Here is a 21,730-nt window from a genome sequence, read left to right as displayed (position 1 = left end):
TAAGAGACTACACCCTAAAACCAGATGCATTTTGCAAAGACAATAAAGGCCTGCCAGCCCCAGGAGAAGTTCTAGCAAGGTGGGCAGCAGCTCAAAGCAGCAAATTAACAGGGATAATGGAACTGATGCAAAACTGACAAAACCGTTGTCAACTTTGCCTCTTCCAGAGACCCAGAAAGTCTGGTCTGCTGCTGCTGCTGTTATTCCCATGAGGAAGAGGAGCAAAAGAGGAGGGTGTGTGAAACACAACGAGGCCTGAACTGGCCACAAGCTTCAGCCTTCCATTAACCCAGTGTAGAAAGACTGGGTTCTCTCAAAGGCTTCTCTCTTCTAGCCATGACCCCATTCCTCTTCCTACCACTTTAGTCATTTACCCTTCATGACAAAATTCATTTGGGTCAGAAAAATTGTAAGCCAGGTCTGCATCCAAATTTGATTTTAACATTGTAAGAATACAGCTACTAACAACAGTGAAAGTTGTCATACGCATAGTGTTTGCAGGATTATAGTTTGCCTGCCTTTTTATGGGTACTGTTTAAAAGTAAATCTGGATAAGAGAAGTCTGACAGGAATGAAACATTCAGATGCAGCAGGGAATCTCAAATTATTTGGACATGATTATTTGGAGTCCAACTGCATTTGAACTGTGTCCAAACCACAATCTAATCATAAAAAGACGTAACCAAATGGCCATTTTGGAACTCTATATCCTTATTTTTGATTAATGGAAAATGGAAAGAGAAACCAAAAGGTAATAAAATCACATAAGAAACTTGCCTAGACATCAGCAACCCTCTATGAAACAAGAAAAAATTATTTAAAAAAAAAATCTTACATAGGCTAATTTTTAACTGATTCTTTCTTTTAAGAAACTCCCTTTAACCTTAATTCTTTCATTTTTAGTTTATTAAATTAATGCCACTGTTGCTATAAATGTATTTATAACTTTTGCTTGGAAATGCAAATATGAACTATTTTTGAAGTGCGGAATCAAGAACTACAGCTCATGCAGATACATCTCTTTTGTTTTCCTGTGCTTAAAAACACAAAGAATGATCAAGAGACAAACTCTTGCAGGAGAGGCGCTCAGTCTGCATGGCAGCACTGCTCTGTAATTATTCTAATTGGCTCAAGGTTTCTTTATTAATGTTTCCATGGAAATCCTGGCTGTAATAGCTGCTTGCAAATGATGCCCATTTTTGGTAGCTTAAAAGCATCAGGATGTCTCTTAAACTTGTATTTGTGCATTGTGCCTTTCTTTGTTTTAAGGAAACTGAGAAACAGCTGCTGCATATTTTGAAACAGGCAGAAGTGAATGTGACGAAACAGGGAGGAAACTAAAGAAATACAGAAAATCACGTAAGAATCCTGAAGGCAAACCCACCAACTTTGTTTCCCCCACAGTCCCTCATGTTGTGACAGTTTTACTCTCTAACATTTTACGGAAGTTTATTTACTCCTGGGACAATAAATATCTAATCCACAAACATCTGAAACGTGGTTCACTGCTGTTACGGTTAAATTGAAATAAATTCAGTCCAAATAAATCCACTAAATATTTATTAAGGCAGGAAAGCAAAAACAGCGCGCTGGGTGGCCAGGGCGTCGCAGCTCCACCTAAGGCTCGCAAATTCAAGCAAGCTGAGCAGCTCTTTTTGTCTTCACCGAGGTCGTTTCTGACATCTTCAGTACGCCCCTCTGCTTCTTCTGTTATCGTGGTTTCTTGTCAAACAGGCCGTTCCCATGTTTGGTGTAGCAACATAACATTGTGGACATGTCTCTTCTTGTTAAACAGGAAGTTCTCAAGACCACCACAATGGGTTCGTTCCTCTTGCTTAACTTGATTGATCAGCAAATTACCCTTAGTTACTTATTACAATTCCCCCCTTCTTTTATTTATAAATAATTTGCTGATCAAACCCAGACAATACCTCACAAGCTGCATCTAATTCAGGATTTTCATTTGGTATGATTTTCATCTCTAGTTCCGATTGCTTCATCACCGTTAGCTGTACTTTTTCCAACCTGCTTTTCACAAAAGTTACAAATTTATTAATGATACAGGGTCCAAAAGTCAGAGCTAATAACAACATTCTGAGGGGTCCCACCAAGGTAGAAATTAAAGTAGTCAGCCAGCGTGACTGATTAAACCAAGATTCATACCAGGAGGATTGAGCCTCCCGTTCTCTTTTTCTTTTCTCTAATCCCTCTCTCAGCTTCGCTAACAAATCTCTTACCACCCCAGTATGGTCAGCATAGAAGCAACATTCCTCACCGAGAGCAGCACATAATCCTCCTTGTTGCAAGAATAAAAGATCCAATCCTCTCCGATTCTGTAAAACTACTTCCGATAATGAGGTCAATGATTTCTCTAAATAAGAAATAGGTTTTTCTACTCGGGCCAAATCTTCGTCTACGGCAGCTCTTAGAGATGTTAGACTCTGCTGCCGTTGCACCAAGGAGGTTATGCCAGTGGCGGTCCCAGCGACCCCTAAACCAAGTAAAGTAGTTATAGTAATTGCAGATATTGGCTCTCTTTTGTTGATTTTATGTCCTAAATTGCTCCAATGTAAATACATAGTCTCTTCCTTATGTAAGAGGATTCTAGGTACCACAGTAACCTGTACACAAAGTTCTGAAGCATTTCTTTTGAAAACAGCAGTAGGCAAACACGGTGTTAATCCAGTTATAGAGCAAATCCACCATGTCCCAGGACTAGGCAGAACCCATTTAACATCAGATGCAAAGTTTCGAGTCTGGTTGGTACATAGAGATTTTCTTCTATTTGTCACCTTTCCTATACACCAACCGCTCCCTCTGACTTGTTGGAGGGTAATCCCTGCTTTCTGTTCTTTCCAATTACATCTGGAGGGACTATCCTCAGAAGAGGTAGTAAAAGGAGATGGATGGTACAGCTATCCCCTCATAAAAAGGAGGCTTTATGTCATAACATAACCAACAGGAAATGGTAAAATTCGGATTTGTTGCATTTAAAGCTTGATAGGCTGCCTGCATCACAGCCCATAAGGGTTCATCATCTCTAGGTGTTTCCTCTACTTTATTTGTAGAGGTTAGGTATGTCCCTGGGGTGACTGAGGCTATGGAGTTTTCTGCCTTTGGCTTTTTCTTTTTCCCTTTTTTGCTTTGTGATGACTCGATTGGGCCCTACTGTTTGTGGCATTTTAACTTCACGTTTTTGAATGAGTATTAGTCCTCCTCTATCAACTCCAGATTCCCAATATCTTAATCCCCATTAGGTTCGTCCTAATAACTATCCAGGGTCATTGGATTGGTGGACAGTTAAATATATATTGTGACAGTTACTGTGGCCTAAGGATCCCCCTGAGGAATCGTGTCTGCGTGGTTCCCCACACCCCTCGGGGCCCCAGTTTGAGCTCAAAAATGTGTCTTGATTAGTTGGGGTCCATGATGAAGTGATCGTCTCACAATCCCAATACGCACAATAATAATGATTTGGATAATTGCAATAAGTTTTTCCTGGGTTAGAATTTGGACATAGGTAATAGCCTTTTTGATTTAGGCAAGGTTGTATAGGAACTAGCTCACAGAGGGATGTCAGAAATCTCGGAGGTCCTACTATAATATTGAATTTAAGTACAACTGGACCTTCCCAGCGGGAAAGTGTCCAATTAAAAGGTTGATGTTTATTTCCTGAGGTCACGAAAATCAAGATCATTAATAGGATATCAGCTTTCATTTTTCCCCACTTGATCAATACCTCTCTGCCTTCCTCGTCTACTCTTTTGCAGAGAGCAACGGGATATCAGTATCTTCTCGGCAGCAGCAGGAAGTCTTCAGGGGAATTTTGCTGTTATCCTGTCAATAATTTCCAAGATCTAAGGAGCTAGTTGTCTCTTAATTATATTTCCACCTGTTTGGTTGTTGTGCCTGTTTCCAGGCAAATCTTATAGTACACTGTCCTAAAACTTTATACCGGTCTCTTTCATATACTTCCCAAAGTTCAGGTACTGACAGTTCCCATCTACAAAATAATTTACAAATTTCTGCTCGAGCCCGTTGTTCCCTGGTAGGTGTCAAATTATTGTGACATTTCATACAATAAGGTTGTCTCTTAGTTGAAACACAAGACCACTTTCTATCACAATTTAAACATTGACAAACAACCCAGCGTAAGCGTCCGGAAGTAGGGTGTTTTAAACAAGGTATTCCACGGATGTCTCCTATACCGGGTGATTCGGGTATATCTGTCTCTGTCTCACAGCAAAAGGGAAAAACCTGAGGAGTTCCTGTCAGTTTATAAAATCCAGCACCCCCCCATTTGGTCAGGTATTCGTTCTTCACTCCAAGGTGCAAAATATACCTTTCGTAGGGTAATTCCAGGTGGTATTTGGAACCATTGATATAAACTATTTCTCTCCTTCCCTCCTGGAGTGGTTCATTTACCGGCCTCGTTTTTCCTTATCTTCATTCGGAGGTCCCCTGGTTCCTACGTCACAGTCCACATCTCTGGGAAGATAGGTCCGTTAGTTCTACCGGCGTGAGTCCACCCTTTTTCCGCTGTCCGTACAGCTGTATCTGTGGTAAGTAAAACAACAAAGGGTCCTTCCCAACAGGTGTTAGGGAGGTTTCTTGCCAGGTTTTGATTAGTACCTGGTCTCCAGGCTGAATTCGGTGTATGGAAATGTCCAAGGGAGGTCTTTATACTACCAAACCTTTCTTTCTTAATTCCTGTCTCCTTTTTGTAAGTTCCAAAGTATATTCTGTTAAAATTTTATCCTCGACCTTCGGGTGTTCTATTAATAATCCAAAGTCATAAGGCATTCCATACAACATTTCAAAGGGGGATATATCAGTATCTGTCCTAGGTTGAGTCCTCATGTAGAGCAAGGTCAGCGGTAGACATTTAACCCAGTTCATTTTTGTTTCCACCATAAGTTTGGTCAGGTGTTTCTTTATTTCCCCATTCATTCTTTCTACCTTCCCGGAACTTTGTGGGTGCCAGGGAGTATGGTATTCCCATTTTGTACTGAGCAATTCAGTTGTTTCTTTAATTATTTTTGATGTAAAATGTGGGCCTCGGTCCGAATCAATTGCCGTAATAGTTCCATACCTTGGAATAATTTCTTCTAAGAGAATTTCAATAACTGTCTTTGCAGTAGCCCTTACCACTGCAAAGGCTTCTACAAAGTGTGTAAGGTGATCAACCAAGACTAATAAATACTGATATCTCCCCACCTTCGGCAATTCAGTAAAATCCACTTGTATTTTCTCAAAGGGCCTTTTAGCCAATTCACGACCTCCTTGAACCTTTTCCCTAAGTTGTTGTTTATTAACTTTGTGACAGGTTAAGCATCGCTCTAAAATCCTTTTAGCTAGACCGTATATTCCGACACAGGCATAATTTATTTCAAACTGATCCACTAAAGCCTGAGTTTCCCAATGGGTTTTGTGATGTAATTTATTTAGTATTCCCCTAGCTAGTCCCTTTGAAAGAATTTCCCTGCAGTCTGGTAACAGCCATTTATCACCATCTCTTTTCGCTCCAATTTGTTTCAGCTTATCTAATTCTTGGAGAGTGAAAGTCTTATCTAATCTTAGCCTTTCAGGTTCCTCTCTCAAGGTCTGAACCATTAATAATGCAGCCCGTTTTGCCTCTGCATCAGCTAGATTGTTTCCTCTTACAGTATGGGTTAGTCCCTTCTGATGTCCTTTTACATGGACTATGGCTATCTTTAGTGGGTCTCTTAATGCCTTTAAAACTTCTAGGATTAGTTTTTCATGTACTAATCCTTTTCCTTGGGTGTTAATTAAGCCTCTCTCCTCCCAAATTTTTTCAAAAGTATGTACCACTCCAATGGCACACTTTGAATCTGTATAAATAGTTCCAATTTTATTTCCTAAGAGTTTTAATGCTCTTAACATAGCATATAACTCACACGCTTGTGTGGACCAAGCTTTATTTAATGGTCCTGATTCTTTTACCTTAAAAGTATATGCATCCACAATAGCATATCCTGATTTTCGTTTTCCTTCACCCATTCATGAGGAGCCATCCACAAATAATTTTTCTCCTTCATCTAATTCATCTTCTTCTAAGTCCTCCCTTATTTTAGTCTGCAAATTTATTAGTTGGAGGCAGTCATGTGTCAAATCTTCTTTAGGTTCTCTGTATAAAAATTGGGCAGGATTCTGAATAGAGGTGGTCTCCATTTCCAACCTAGGGGACTTAATCAAAATTCCCTCATATTTGAGTAATCGACTGTCTGTAAGCCACTTATCAGCTTGTTGTTGTAACACTCCTTGAATGTTATGAAGGGTGTATACTTTTAGTTCACCTCCCAGGGTGACTTTTCCCACTTCTTCTACCACTATTGCTTGTAAACAAGCGGGCCACCCACAGCTTACAGGATCCAGTATTTGAGAATAATATCCTACAGGCTTTCTCTGTCCTGCCCATCCTTGGGTCTGAACCCCGTAAGCTGTGCCATTATCCACATTGATAAAAAGTTGAAAGGGTTTACGGATATCGGGTAAACTGAGGACAGGTGCTTCTACCAGATCTCTCTTTATATGTTCCCAACGATTCTCATCTTCAGGGGACCATTTTAGCAACCCGTTTTTAGTTAATTTTTCATACAAGAATTTTACTTTACTGCTGTAATTTTCTATCCACTGTCGACAATACCCTAATAATCCCAATAACTGTCTTATCTGTCTTTTATTAGTGGGCGTTGTTAGAGACAAAATTCCTTTTACTCTCTCGGGATCTAATTTCTTGTGTCCCTTTGTAAGCCAGTGTCCCAAGTATTTTACCTCTTCCTCAGTAAACTGTAATTTGGATTTAGAAACGTTTAATCCCTTGAGGCCTAAAAAGTTTAATAATTTGATGCTCTCATTTCTGACCCCTTCTTGGGTTTTTCCAGCGATCAATAAATCATCCACGTATTGTATTAGAATTAGTCCCTGACTTAATTCATAAGATTCCAGTAACTGTTCCAGAGCTTGTCCAAGCAAGTTTGGAGACTCTGTGAATCCCTGGGGCAAAATGGTCCACCATAATTGTTGTTTTCTATGGGTCTTGGGGTTCTCCCACTCGAAAGCAAAATAGTCCCTACATTTTTCTTCTAAGGTACAAGCCCAAAAAGCATCTTTTAAATCTATAATACTATACCATTTATAATCTGGACTTAACTGATTAAGTATAGTGTGAGGGTTAGCCACCACAGGGAACCGAGTAACGGTTCGTTTATTTACAGCTCTCAGATCTTTTACTAAGCGATAAGACCCATCCGGCTTCTTTACAGGCAATATGGGAGTATTGTGGGGAGACATACAGGGTTCCAAAAGCCCTTGGGATAAAAGTCTCTCAATTACTGGCTGCACCCGTTCTCTCCCCTCTCTAGAGATGGGATACTGTTTTATCCTAATTGGCTGGTCTGGGTCTTTTATGGAGACCGTGATCGGTTTGATATTTAATTTTCCCGCCGACCCTGGGCTATACCAAGTTTCTGGATTAGTCCTGGCTTCATCTTCCGTGGTTAATAAGCATAATCTTACTTTTAATTTTGCTTGATCTACTTCCAAATTAATTCCTAATTCTACCATCAGGTCTCGCCCCAGTAGGTTATACTCAGCTTCTGGGACCAATAAGAATGTTCCCACTCCATATTTATTTGGAGCGTCTATTGTTACATTCCTTATCAGGGGCACTTTGAAAGGTTCTCCCTTAGCAGCAATTACTTGAAGTTTATCTTTTGATTCAACACATCTAGCTGGTAACTTTTGGACTGTTGATCTTTCAGCGCCTGAATCCATGAGGAACTCGAACACTTCATGCTGAGGACCCAACTTCAATTTTATCAAGGGCTCGGTAACCTTAGGGGTTCCCAGCAAATAGAGCCCCTGACCCCCCTAATCCTCCTTAAATATTTTTTCATCCATCATCCTTTTCCGACAATTTCTCTGCAGGTGTCCCCTCTTGCGACAATAAAAACACTCTACGTCCTGTGAGCCAAATCTCTTTCCTTTAGGGTCTCTTTCCTTTAGGGTTTTTCTCCTCTCCTGCCCTGACTTTGTCCTTCCCTTACAGCTGCCACCAAGATTCTGGCCTGTTTCTTCTGACTCTCTTCTTCCCTTCTCACATACACTTTTCGGGCTTCTCGTAGTAATTCATCTAACCCTTTTTCCTGCCAATCTTCTACTTTCTCTAACTTTTTCCTTGTATCTATCCAAGATTTAGCCACAAATTGAGTTTGCAGCGGGGCTTGAACCACTTGACTGTCGAGGTCTAATCCAGAATATAGCTGAAAACTCCTTCTCAACCTTTCCAGCCATTTGGTAGGGGTTTCATTCTTTTTCTGTTGTTCATTAAAGGCCTTATTAATATTTTGCCCTCTGGGTACAGAATCCCTGATTCCCTGAATTATCATATCCCAGAGATCAACCATGTTCTTTCTATGTGCGGGGTCTTGATTGTCCCAATTGGGCTGCTGTAAGGGCCATTTTACATTTCTGGCAGGACCATGCTGATGTCTCTGATCCCAATGTCTCATGCCTGCCATTCTGATCATTCCTCATTCTTCACTTGTGAACAAGATCTTTAAAATAGATCCCATTTCATCCCAAGTATAAATGTTAGACCCGAGAAACTGATCAAAACGTTCTGCCACCCCTAATGGGTCCTTTAACAAGTGTCCCATTTCTTTCTTAAATTCCCGCACATCCCCAGAGTTGAGGGGTACAGATACAAATCCAACCCCGGGTTGTGGTCCTCCCGTAGCAGTCTCCCTCAGTGGATACAATAAATGTTCCTCCCTTCTTTCTCTAGTCTGACTTCTAGTCATTCTCCGATTAATAGGAGGAACTTCCTCCTCAGGTTCTGAGGGAGCTGTGGGGGAAGTATCTTGCTCAGGGTTTTGTGGTGGTGGAGGAGGTAAAACAGGGTGGAGGAGACATAGGTGGCTTGTCTACATCCCACTTTTTCTTTTTATCATTCTTCTTTTCTTTTAATGGAAACAAATCAGCAGTCTGAACCGTGCCCAGGATCCATAAAAAGGGATATTCACTCTCCTCCTTATTGAATGGTCGCTTGTGGTTAACATATATATTTAATTGTTGACAAATCCAGTCCTCTAAGGATCCATGAATTGGCCAGTATAAACCTTTTCTTATCTGTTTTCCTCCCCATACTTCCATACAATAATAGACCCATTTCTCCTTGGACTTCCCTATCCGAGAAGGGGAACTATCCCAATATCGAATCATTGGGCCTAACAGGCTATCTTGGGGTATATCGGGGAGCCCACCCCCCACCCCCCACCCCACCCCCCGTTATCTCCTGCATGGAACCAGAAGCCTTACTCTTCTTCTGTCCCATCTTCCGAGAGTGCCTTCTTTCACTCAAAATTCACTCACTTCCCTCCGTTCGTGGCCCACGCCCTCGCGGACAATGGGAACCGCACTACAAGGAGGTCCACACTCACTTCGCCCGGTGGACTACTAAGTCCAGTGGACGTCTCAGTCACTCGCACTCCGGGTACCCAACCCCCGACCGAACGGAACCACAATATACTCCCTCCCTCCCGAGTCTTCGTCCGGTTCTTCGTGCACAAAAATTACAGGGAACAGCAGTATCTCCTTTCTCTTTGCTTTCCTATCTCAGTTCGGAAAATCCAGGTGAGCTAAGTCGGAATCTCCTCCGGGACCATCCGAAGGTGGGGCGCCCTCCCAGAGTTGAATTCGAAGTCGGCTGCCTGGATCCGAGTCACGGCACCAAATTTGCTATGGTTAAATTGAAATAAATTTGAGTCCAAATAAATTCACTAAATATTTATTAAGGCAGGAAAGCAAAAACAGCGCGCTGGGTGGCCAGGGCATCGCAGCTCCACCTAAGGCTCGCAAATTCAAGCAAGCTGAGCAGCTCTTTTTATCTTCACCGAGGTCGTTTCTGACATCTTCAGTACGCCCCTCTGCTTCTTCTGTTATCGTGGTTTCTTGTCAAACAGGACGTTCCCATGTTTGGTGTAGCAACATAACATTGTGGACATGTCTCTTCTTGTTAAACAGGAAGTTCTCAAGACCACCACAATGGGTTCGTTCCTCTTGCTTAACTTGATTGATCAGCAAATTACCCTTAGTTACTTATTACAACCGCTACCTTTACCTTCGATGGGCCATTAAATACTACAGATTGCAACTGCAGCACTCAAAAAGGAGGGATGTACCCAGCTGAAATCTACAGGTACTTCTGTAATTAAAACTGAGGAACTTAAGCAGATCTAGCCAAGGTGCCAACGTAGTTCCCTGCATTTGCCTTCATTTCAGTCATCATTTGAGTTTAAATATGGATTAAGAAGCAGAATTGCCTCATTCCACCTTATTTCGGTTTTTATAAGTTTTCATAAACTGTCTGAAACAAGCTATCAACAAAAGGAGCGGAACAAAAACATGCCCCAGAGGAGTTACCAGAGCACTACTGAGGGGTAAGGGGGACCCGTCGCGGGGTGGCGGGTGCCTTCCCCCCCACAGGTGCTACCGTGGGAGTCTGTGGTTCTATTGGGGTCCAGGCTGACGACCAGCCGCCTCTTGGAGGGCCCCTGTGATTCTAAGGTGGCAGCTGAGAAACCATGGCCTTGAGTTAGTATTTAAAGCCACCGAGCACCGATAGCACTAGCAGATCTGGCCAGCAGGTATGTATACCACTTGGGGCAAATGTTTTCAGCATATGTATTCTTAATATATTGCTGTATTATTTTTAAACTTTAAATAGATTTGGGTGGGGGTGGGGGTGGGGGTGGGTTGTGTGGGGTCTAATTAACGTCTTTATAAACAGCTTAGTAGCTCTAAAGTGCGGTTTTATTTTCCTCTGTGGTACCCGGCTGCAGCAGCCTTCCCAAAGGTGCAGCCTGTGTCGGTACGCGGTGCAGGTGGCCAGGCTGCCCTGAGGCCGCGCTTTGCTGCTTTTCCCCCTAGAAGAAAACCCGCATGGCGTCGTTTGCGGGTCGCAGGCTGGGGGCCTCCCAGACTCGGACTCAGGGCAGAGCCGCAGGGCCTCGGCCCGGTGCGGCAGGGGAGGGGGCCGGCGCGGCCGGGCCGGATGGGGCGGCAGCTTCCGCGGGCGGGCGGCGGCGGCGGCGGGAAATGGGCGAGCGGGCGGCCCTGAGGGTGGCGGCCGCCGTGCTGGGGGCGGGCGCCTGCTACTGCCTCTGGCGGCTGGCGGCGGGCGGCCGGCGGGGACAGCGGGCTGCGGCCGGGGCCGCCCGGGGCCCGCCGTCAGGTGAGGGGACGGCCGGGCGGGGACGGCGTTTCGGGGCTCGGCCTCTCCGATGCGCCGGGGAGGCGGGAGGCGGCCCCGGCTCCGGCCGTCCCCAGGCCCGGCTCTGGAGCGCGGCCCGGGCCGCTGCCGGCCGGCGGGCTCGGGGCAGGCCTGCGCCCGGCGGGAGGGGGAGCAACAGCACGGCTTGGCGGCCCTCGGGTGGCCGTGCGGCCTTCCCAGAGGACTCCAGAGCACGTTTGGTATTTAGAGAGGCCTGGTTTATTGTTTTCAACTCCCAAAAGCATACGTCCATTCAGTATATTTCCTTAATGGGCCGATTTTCTGTTATTAAAGTTGTTTGTGGCCCCCCCCCCCCCCCCTATAATTTACAGCTACAAAAAGTGTTTAGATGAAGATAAGGATAAAAAATAAGATTTTGTTTTTCTAGCTGGCTCTTTCAATATCATAAATAATGTTGACCTCTTCTTTCTTTTTCTTCCCCTTTCCCCAAGAATACTATGGTGTTTGCCTGGTGAGATGGTGGCAGCAAATATGTGGAATTATAAAGGACTGGTTAGCTTCTCAAAAGTAATCTCTCATCATCTATGACTAGTTCAATAGTCATAGGTTGGGTTTTCAGGCTTTGCAGCTAGTTAAATAGTTCTGCCTCTAACCTGGTGGAAAATGGTCTTTGATGGTATTTGTGTCACCCCGTTATAAAAGCCAGGTACTCCATAACATCATCCTGACTCAAACAGCCTGCTTCAGTTACTTGAGTCATGCCATGATTGGCAGTGTTCTTAACACTGTGGCTGTTATTTTGTCAAAGGACCTCAGGGTACTAGCAAAATGTCATTATCGTAATTTCTGAAGTGGTAGTCTGCAAGTCAGAAGTCTTGTTTTCCTACAGTGTCCAAGCAGATTTCCACATTTCATTTCAGGGAACGCAATGAAAGATGTTAACGTATTTGGTGAATATTCCTAATGACTTTGAAGGGGCGATTTGCTGTTGGTTAGCCAAAGAGTAATGTACCTCAAGCTGTTACGTATTCCTTTTATTTTCTATTTTGAAAAGAGGTAGTCAGAGGACTCAGGGAAAAGGATGGAAGGCTTGCTGTTGTAAAACACAGTCTTCTGATACAATGGTTGGATACAATCAAACTTGGAACAATGCATCCTACAACTGAGAGCTAAACCTCAGCTTTGTAAAAAATGTTAAGTGATAACTAAGTGAAATGTCTCAAACTTGTATCAAGTATTTCATTCTCAAACACTGACAGACAACAGTCCTCTAGCATCAACCCATACCATGGATGCGGATGCTTTACAGAAACTTATTCATTTGCTCCAGGCCACAGATGATCCATTAATTCAAGAGCAAGCTTTAATTACTCTCAGCAACAGTGCTGCCTTCTCTGTAAATCAAGTAAGTATTGTTCTGTAGAAAACAACAGTGTTTAGATACTGGTCAGTATGGAAGATGAGAGTTGCTGTTTTGCCGAAGAGTGACGCAGGACTGAGAGCTAGGATAGCTTGTGCTCTAAAATCTTTATGTCTATGCCTTAATTTCTGCTAGCCCAAATTGTATAATTTACCAGCTTCATATAATTTATCTAAGCTTAATGTTTGTACAACTTAAAAGTCTGTACAGAGTTCTATATTTTAAAAGTGCTGTAAGCCTATCTTTTGTTGCTTACAGTTTTGTATGCTAATGAAAGGGTTGAATTGGGGAAGGGTCAAAACTTTCAGGATCAGAAATTTACTGAGATAATTTAAAATATGTTATCTTTACAAAGTTGTATGCTGTGTACGTCTTAGCAACTTTCCAACTATCCAGGTCTTTTCAAATCAGTTGGAAATATGATGCAGAAAAACTTTGACCTGGATGCAGATTTTCATGCCTTTGTAAATGTTCAGCATCCAGGGTTCCACCTTTTTTTTTTTTTTTTTTTTTTTTCTTTTGTATGGTACTTATGACAGTTGTGTATTCTCGCTTCTCAAAACTGTTTTCTTAGTATAAATCAGAGCAGAATATAACTGAATCCCAAGGCCTGTTGGCCCATTTTTCATTTTCTAGAAAACAGTACATGTGCTTTTTCAGTGATGGTTAGAATCTGTGGGAAAGATTTAAAAAAAATAAAATCAGGTGTAATGGAACAGAAAGATAAAGTTTTAGAACTTCTAACGTAATAATATAAAGATTCATCTTGAAATTCTGTTCTGTTCAGTCAGGACCTTTAAGTACTCTGACCTGGCTCAGCTGTTCTGTAAAATCTTTATGCAATAATTACCTTTGATTCTTTATAATCTAAAATGTTTTAAGCATGCTTTGCAGGCCAGATTTGAAAAGCAAAGGTGTTGTGCTATTGTCAAATAATTCTTCGGCCCTAAGCAGGATTATTCTTAATTTCAGTGGGAGCAATAAAGCAATGTCTGCTAACGCTCTGTCTTTAAACAGAGTAGTCCATTAGGGAAGTCTTCATTTGCACATTTGGTTTGCACTAAGATGGAAACTTTGAGGAAAGCCTTTAGCATTTAAATTTTTAAAAGTCTTACTAGTATCTGTTCTGTATTTCAGGATATAATCCGAAATTTGGATGGCCTTTCTATTATTGGAAGGATGCTTTCAGATTGTGTTCCCAAAGTTAAAGAAAAAGCATTAAATGCACTTAATAATTTGAGTATGAATATTAAAAATCAGGAAGAGATACAGGTAAGTTTCTTAAAGGGAAAAATCAAAGTAATTGAGACACAGAGGACAGTACAGGGTTTTCAGCATATTTGTTAAATACAAGCCAGGATGCCAAGATGTTTTGAAGTTAGACATACAAGTCAGCAGATCTGGATTATCTGTGTGTCCCAAGGCCAAAAGGGTAACTTAACAATGCATTGCATCACTGGCACTGGCTTTTTTTTTTAAGACTACTGGGAAACTAGGCAGTTTGTGTTTAGCTTTCACCACATGCTATTAAACAGAGATTGTGCTGCTAAGTTTATAGTAAAATTAGGTGAGGCAAGATGATTTCCAAATGTATCTAGAACATCAGCAGTGGTTGTTTAATAGGATGGATTGCAGACTGAACTTAGCATGACTCCTTAGGCAAGAGAGAAGAAAACAGTAGCTGATCCCCTGGATTTGTATGAGACCAAGTTTGCAGGGTGATAGTTCCATCTTAAAAGAATAGTGTGTAAAAATAGTAACAAGTCCTGCTGTTCAGTAGATACTATGGATGTGAAATGACCAACCATCAAAAAAGCATCCACTTCTGACGTTGTCAGATTAATCAATAGATGAAGAAGTGTCCAAGCAGCAAGCTGATAAAGATTTGAAGTTTTTTACTAGTTTTTCAGTAGTTTTTCCTTAGCTTGATAAAAACACAGTTTGACTGTACATGGTGGTTTGCAGCATCTTTAGTACTGAGCAACTTTTTTTAAAGTAGTGCTTGCCAACAGCAAGAAGGTAGAAAACTCCTGTAGTGAAGGCAAAGTAATTTTTTTTCTTAGTTAGAACTCCAAGACTTGTTGTATACTATCATCCAGAAGAAAATTAGGTAAATAATAGTTGTTAATGTAAATTGTCATCACTGTTGCTGAGGAGCACTCCAGTGAATGGACCACATGGTTGGAAGAAGACTTGTCCTTAGCTTGTTATCAGCATTTGAGAAGATATTAGTTGCTGTAAGTGATTGTTTAAATAACTCCTTAAAGCAACTGTGGCACTTCCAAGATGGGGTCCAAGCAGTTTGGGTTTTCAGAGCAATTTATTATTCAGGAAGTTTAGTGAGCGTAACTGTAACGTCTGCTTCTATCATGCTGATAGAATGTTTGGATATATTCAGAACAAAACAAAAAAGGACTTGTTTCCAGGTTATGTATTTGGCCAGCAAGAGGTATTTATGCTACTGTAGCTAGGCAACTGATACTATTTGTGAATAGAAAATATGCTTGTATCAAAAGATGTCTTCTCTTTTTATCCCCTTCCTTTTTCCCCAGGTATACATAACACAAGTTTGTAGGAGCATTGAGTCAGCTCCCCTGAACTCTGAACTGCAGCTAGCTGGACTCAGATTGTTGACAAATATGTCTGTTACCAGTGACTACCATCATAAGATGATAAACTCAATTCCATGCTTTCTTCATTTGCTTTCAGAAGGAACTGAAAGGACACAGGTACTGGGGAGTATATTGTTAATGAGCCATTTATGAGCTGCTTTACTTGCCTCCCTTTTACTGTTTTTGTAAAACCATTTAGATTGTGCTTAGAAAACCAAATATTCATTAATCATAGCAGATAGCACATAATATCCAAAAATACAGTTCTATATTATTTTCTCAATGTAAATTCGGAAGAAGGGGAGGAAGGGAATGCTGATAGCAGAACTATTGGGCTAGAGCTCTACCAGAGCAGTGCTGTATGCACTGCTATTGTCCTATGCCTTTGCTATAGCAACTCCAGAATTCTCTTCTGCCCACTAAACATTGCTACTGCATCACAGGGCAAGAAGAATCTGCATGTGAAAGGCTTCACTGATGCATGATCTCTAGGGAAACATGCCAAGCAGTGATAACCTAAGCTAGGGATTTCTGTACCCTTATGCTTGTATGTACCCTCATTACATCTCTTGGAACCTTAGTGACTGCAGTGGGAAATTGTGCTTATTTGTGAATTATTGTAATATCGAAAGAAGATAAAAGCTTCAGATAGGGACCAAATTCAGTGTTTATTCAAGGTGTCACAGTACCATCACAATCAATGTACTCAGTTGCTCTATCAGATCAAAAGCAGTTTTCCAAAACACGAATTTCCACAAAACTTAGCAGGCCTACTTAAGCACAGTCAGTAGCCGTTGGCCTTTTCCCAGTGTTTAGCTAAAAGATTAGTGTCACAAGGTCCAGGAAAGTACAAAGGTGTATTTGCGTACGCTTCTGATTGCATTTTAAATACAGTACTTAACCAGCCTTTGTATATTTTAAAAATATTCAGTGTTTTGCCTGCTGTTAGTTGTTGATAGATCTTGCCTTGTTTTGATGCTTAAGTCAAACTGAATTCACTTCTAAAATGCCTATACTTAGCACATACATGCTAGTGACTCCGTCAGCTCTGGTTTTTCCTATATCTGTACCAAAGACTGAAGAGCACAACTCAAGATGTTAGTTGACCCATTCTACCTTTCCCTCTCCAAGTCAACACCAACATTATTTATGCCCATTACTGCTGTATTTACTGGTTTTGGAGCTTGCAATGAATCTGTATGTTCCTTATTTCAGATTCAAGTTTTGAAAGTACTTGTGAACTTATCTGCAAACCCAGCCATGACAAGACATCTTCTCAGAGCTCAAGTAAGATTCTTACTGTTTCATTGTATTTTTAGCATTTATACGTGTGTATGTGTGTAGATCTGTGCATGCATTAGAAGAATTGTAATGTATTAGAAGCACATATGCAACTCCAGAGTAAAAGTTTTGGCAGTACCTGGTTAAAATCAGTAGCCAGAAGTGTGTTTCTTTGAAAGGCTAGCTTTCTTGCGGAGTGTGGTGTGATACAGGTACTCTAATTTGCAGAGGGAGCGTCACAGAGACTATGCACTTGAAGACAGTCGGTCGTACTTCCTGTGTACCATTCCAGATAATCAGTGACAGCTTGCAGAAGCCTGTTCTCACCTTTCCTTTCTACCAAAGGGGTAGTACCATGAAGTTTTGTATCTAAGGTACCCAAAACCTCATTTCCAGACATGCAGTCAGTATACAGATCGATCGAAGACCAGGTACAGACATCAAATACAGCCAGTATTGTAAAAGATCCTTCTCAACAGCTGTTTCTATAGCTGACATATTGTACCCAGGACAACCAAATTCCACTGAAATCCCCACCCCTTTACTCAAATGCAGCTATAAAACTGTTGTCTCTAAGCACTGTAAGTGAACTTTCCTGGTGCATTTACTTGTGTCTTTGTGGAGAACTTTATCTGACATTTGTTATTGCTGGCCTTGGCACACAGGTTTATTTCAGTTGTGTCCTTTCCTCACGCCAAAACAGAGTCAGGGACTGGAATAGTGCTACATCCTCCTCCCCAGAGTAAGTTTCTTAAAACATGCAGTGGCTTTTATTTTTGAGCTGTTTGCCACGGCTGACTTTTCATTATTGAAACAAAATTAGTGTAGCTAAATACTCACTTCTCTGTTAAATGAGATGTGCTAACATAAAAACATTCAGATCACTGCAAAGGGCAAAAGCAATGTTACTGAGAAAGAAAGCAGACCCTCTCTTCCAAATAGGAATTTTCCAGACAACCACATTTTGGAGATTGAAAGTACAAAGCATTTATTATCCTGTAAGGCACACGCCAGTCTTTTCTACAGAGGAAACATGCATGCTGTGCAAGTTTCTGGCATGCTTTCACAGCATATGGAGTTCTGGTATTTTATAGGGTTTCTCTTTTATATGGTGTAGGTGTGGATTTTAATATATTACTTTTTAGTTAGATTTAGTTATGTGTACTTACTGCTGGTGCTTAAGTGTGGATTATTTCTTGAATGCCCTAGGTGCCATCATTGCTGTTACTTTTTGGCAATTGTACACACAGAGATATTCTGCTTAGAGCCCTGGCATTTGCAGCAAACTTGAAAAAGAACGTGAACAATGAAGATGGCACCATGATTCAGGACCAGTACAGTGAAGATTCAATTTTCTTCATACTCTGCAGGGACTCTGCCCCATTCACTCAGAAACTGGCATCTTTGTTGCATCACCCTGATACAGAAGTGAAAGAGCAAGTTGTGAGATTATTAACACAGTAGTGTTTTTTTTTAAAAAGAGACTGACCTGATGAAAATACCTGATCTTAAGAATGCTGTGATTAAAAAAAAAAAACCCAACAAGCAAACAATAAAACAACCAAAAAAATACTGGATAGCACCATATTATTAGGCACAAACCAGTTACTACAAAAGAGAATGCAATGTATTTAATATAGAAAGCGTAACATTTTTTTATGAGCAAGACAAAAGCAGTAGCTTAATTAGTACTGAAATACCACTGTACAGCTGGTACCTGTACCAGAGGGGGAGGAATAGTTTAAAACATGAAGACTTTCATACATGCACTGACCATTTCAAATGGGTGAGTGAAGTGAATCAAAATATTCTTCTCGATGTCAAAGAATTTTTGTTGCCTTCAATATTTACAGCTGTTGAATAAATAACTCTACAGAATGGAGCATTAAAGATTTAGCAATTAGAGATTAGGCATTTACTTTTTTTAATCTGATAACTACTAAATGGGTGCTGGCAAATCCTAGAAAATATTAAATAAAAATAATACCAAACTATCATTGGATTCCTACAAAATTAGTATTTTCAAGGAAAACTGCATATTAAGGTTACCCACCCTGTTTTGTTCACCTTACCTGCATGAAATATATTCTGAAATGACATTCTCATGTGCTTAGTATATCCATTGCATTTAGCCGAACTGCAGTGCAGTTAACCACAACTGTGCAAGGTTTCTACACTTGAAAAATAATTGCAAGAATTTTATCTTTTTTTAACATTGTCACTTTAAGGAAAGCATGCATATTTTTCTAAGTATTTTGAGTCAAAGATTATCTGCAACTGCAATTCAACATTCTCATCTTTGTTAAAAAGTCTACAAGAGCAGTATCATACATGTTTTTACAAAAGCTTCCTGTTCTCTGGGTAGTCCTTGAGGCTGCTTTCCTTGGAGAGCGCTACTCTTTTCTCTGCAACTGGAACATCACCAAAACAAGTGCTCCTGTTGAGTTAGTCCCCGTAGAGCTTGTGTCATCAATCCAGTGTTAATTCAGAAATGAAGTGGAGCACATATAAATGTCATTGTGAAAGAACCTGAAGGATGTTTCACTGATGAACATGAAACGTACTAGCAAACACTTCATATTTAAAATGAGACTACTGAAACTTCCTGAACACCGCATCGGAGAGAGTGAAAAAGTGTCAGCTGTAAAGGCTAGAAAATAAGTTTTTCACTTTGTACCATTTTTAAGAGAGCTGTATTACTTGAACTGTTACCAGATGCTTCATCTTTCTAAGTTAATATACTCACTCTGCTCTGAATAGTACTGTCTTCTCTTTCTGTAATTCAATAGATATTTATTCTCAGCAGGTGCCTTTGCAATTAGCTAGAAGTGCAAGAAAAATGTGACCTTGAAAATACACATATCTATGTCCTGATCAATACAGGGGCAAGGCTACATGTATCTAGTTTATCTGCATAGGTAGTTTTAACTCATCAGGAATACAATTAAGGCAGAAGCTGGCATGATTCCCAGTCAGACCCCTGACAATTGCTGCATCGACAGTAACTTCCCTTTCTCCTTCCCACTGCTCCAAAACCAAGTTAATTTTGTAATAAGCAAGTTAGATTACAATCACTTAATGTTTTGCCACTTCTTTAGTTTAATTTTTTTCTGCCTTTATTCTCTTGTGACAAGAACTTCATCTGGTCTGTTCCAGGTGTATCTGATAGATAGGTGTTTTCTTAAGCTCAGCAACAGAGATTCTAGATGTCCTTCTCCATGTTCTCCAACCTAAAAATAAGTTATTCAGATATCTTTTTGATAATTAAAGTTGATCCCTTATCCTTTGATATCTGACAGAAACAAGTGACCGTTCTCCCCTTTTCTAAAAGCACATGAAAGCTTTTTACATTGTTGTCTCAGTCGTCTTTTACTGGTCTAGAAAGACCTATATTTAAATGCTTTCTTCATAGAACACTGCTGTTGAGATATTTTCAAATGATGCAAAACTCTCCAAAGAGTCTTCATGCAAATGTGTCGAATTATTTTACCCCACCCCACCCTAGACTGAATCTTTCCAGCACCAAGCAAAGTGTAACAGTCACCATTCTGCATACAAATGGTGTGAATTAATAGATCCACAACAAAACTTATGCCATTACTGACGTTTAGTCTCTGATCCTCTTCAATATTTCTCTGCTGTATGGCTGCTTATCTAGGTATTCTGTATTTTAGTTCCATTCTTTCTTTCTAAAGTACAGAATTTTACTGAATAGTCTATTGATGATTTTGAAAACTAAAAAAAACCCAAAAAATATTCAGTTTTAATCACATCCTTCAAAGTAAAGTACTCAAAACATCCTGCAGCTTGGTGTCCTCCAAAATATTATGAACATGTATATGCGTTGTTTTATCCCAATTGTTATTGAAGCTGTTCTGTAAATACAAGGCCCAATAGAGGCTTCACCTGAAAGGCCCTCCCAAAAATCAACATTGAACAACTGAGAGTAGTTTTAAACCATTTTTGTACAAATTATGGTGAACACACTTAGACCATACTAGAATTACCTTTTCAAATAAAGAAATCTTGATGTTTGTCAAATACCCAACGAGTGGTGGGGAACGGGGTTACATGCTGCTGGCGGCTGGTCACAGGTGCTGCTCAGGGCTCCGTGCTGGGGCCAGCCCTGTTTAATGTCTTCATCAACGATCTGGACGAGGGGACGGAGTGCACCCTCGGTCAGTTTGCAGGTGACACCGAGCTGGGGGCAGTGCTGACCTGCGGGAGGGCAGGGGGCTCTGCAGAGGGGGCTGGGCAGGCCGGGCCGATGGGCCGAGGCCACTTGTAGGAGGTTCAACAGGGCTCAGTGCCGGGTCCTGCCCCTGGGTCACACCAGCCCCGCGCAGCGCGACGGGCTGGGGCAGGGGGCTGGGAACTGCCTGGGGGGAAGGGCCTGGGGGGGCTGGGTGACAGCCCTGGGCAGGAGCCAGCCGTGTGCCCGGGGGGGCAGAAGGCCAGCAGCATCCTGGCTGGTATCTGAAACAGTGTGGCCAGCAGGGCCAGGGCAGTGACCGTCCCCCTGCACTGGGCACTGGTGAGGCCGCACCTCGAACACGGGGTTCAGCTTTGGGCCCCTCACTTCAGGAGGGACGTTGAGGGGCTGGAGCGTGTCCCGAGAGGGGCAACGCAGCTGGTGAAGGGTCCGGGGCACAAGTCTGGTGAGGAGCAGCTGGGGGACCTGGGGCTGTTCAGCCTGGAGAGGAGGGGGCTCAGGGGGGACCTTACTGCTCTCTGCAGCTCCCTGACAGGAGGCTGTAGGCAGGTGGGGGTCGGTCTCTTCTCCCAGGTAACAAGAGACAGGACAAGAGGAAATGGCCTCAAGTTGCGCCAGAGTAGGTTGAGGTTAGATATTAGGAAAAATTTCTTCCCTGAAAGGGCTGCCAATCATTGGAACAGGCTGCCCAGGGAGGTGGTGGAATCGCCATTCCTGGAGGCATTTAAAAAGCGTGTAGATACAGTGGTTAGGGGCATGGTTTAGTGGTGGACATGACAGTGCTGGATTAATGGCTGGAACTTGATGATCTCAAAGGTCTTTTCCAGCCTAAATAATTCTACATGAATCCCACCAAAGTAATATAAGCTACTTTTTCTTATATTTAAGTGTAATCCTCTGTTCCAGAACCCTTCTTCAGCACAAAGTTGGACTAACTGATCTTGGCT

The 21,730-nt window shown here is 41.7% G+C and overlaps 2 protein-coding genes across 3 annotated transcripts in view; one reads left to right on the top strand and one right to left on the bottom strand.

The window, feature by feature from the left end:
• The window catches only part of FBXL13 (F-box and leucine rich repeat protein 13), a 95,425-nt gene extending 93,425 nt beyond the window's left edge, over nt 1–2,000 (bottom strand). The window contains 1 exon segment of the mRNA XM_056339691.1: nt 1,932–2,000. Coding sequence (XP_056195666.1) covers nt 1,932–2,000 — 69 coding nt within the window.
• A 9,090-nt stretch (nt 2,001–11,090) lies between these two features.
• On the top strand, nt 11,091–20,611 carry ARMC10 (armadillo repeat containing 10). Of its 2 annotated transcripts, none has more exons than XM_056339206.1 (6): nt 11,091–11,257; nt 12,517–12,662; nt 13,815–13,949; nt 15,230–15,406; nt 16,505–16,576; nt 19,727–20,611. In XM_056339206.1, the coding sequence occupies exons 1-6, from the start codon at nt 11,122–11,124 to the stop codon at nt 19,802–19,804; spliced, it is 744 nt and encodes a 247-aa protein (XP_056195181.1). In that variant the 5' UTR covers nt 11,091–11,121; the 3' UTR covers nt 19,805–20,611. The 2 variants fall into 2 exon arrangements, with proteins under 2 accessions (XP_056195181.1, XP_056195180.1); XM_056339205.1 differs by lacking the exon at nt 19,727–20,611 and adding an exon at nt 17,780–18,669.
• The last annotated feature ends 1,119 nt before the right edge of the window (nt 20,612–21,730 follow it).

Source organism: Falco biarmicus, chromosome 5 (assembly GCF_023638135.1).
Source record: "Falco biarmicus isolate bFalBia1 chromosome 5, bFalBia1.pri, whole genome shotgun sequence".
NCBI classification, from domain to species: domain Eukaryota; kingdom Metazoa; phylum Chordata; class Aves; order Falconiformes; family Falconidae; genus Falco; species Falco biarmicus.
Note: the sequence above shows the minus strand (reverse complement) of the source record. Positions and strands in the feature narration are given on the sequence as shown.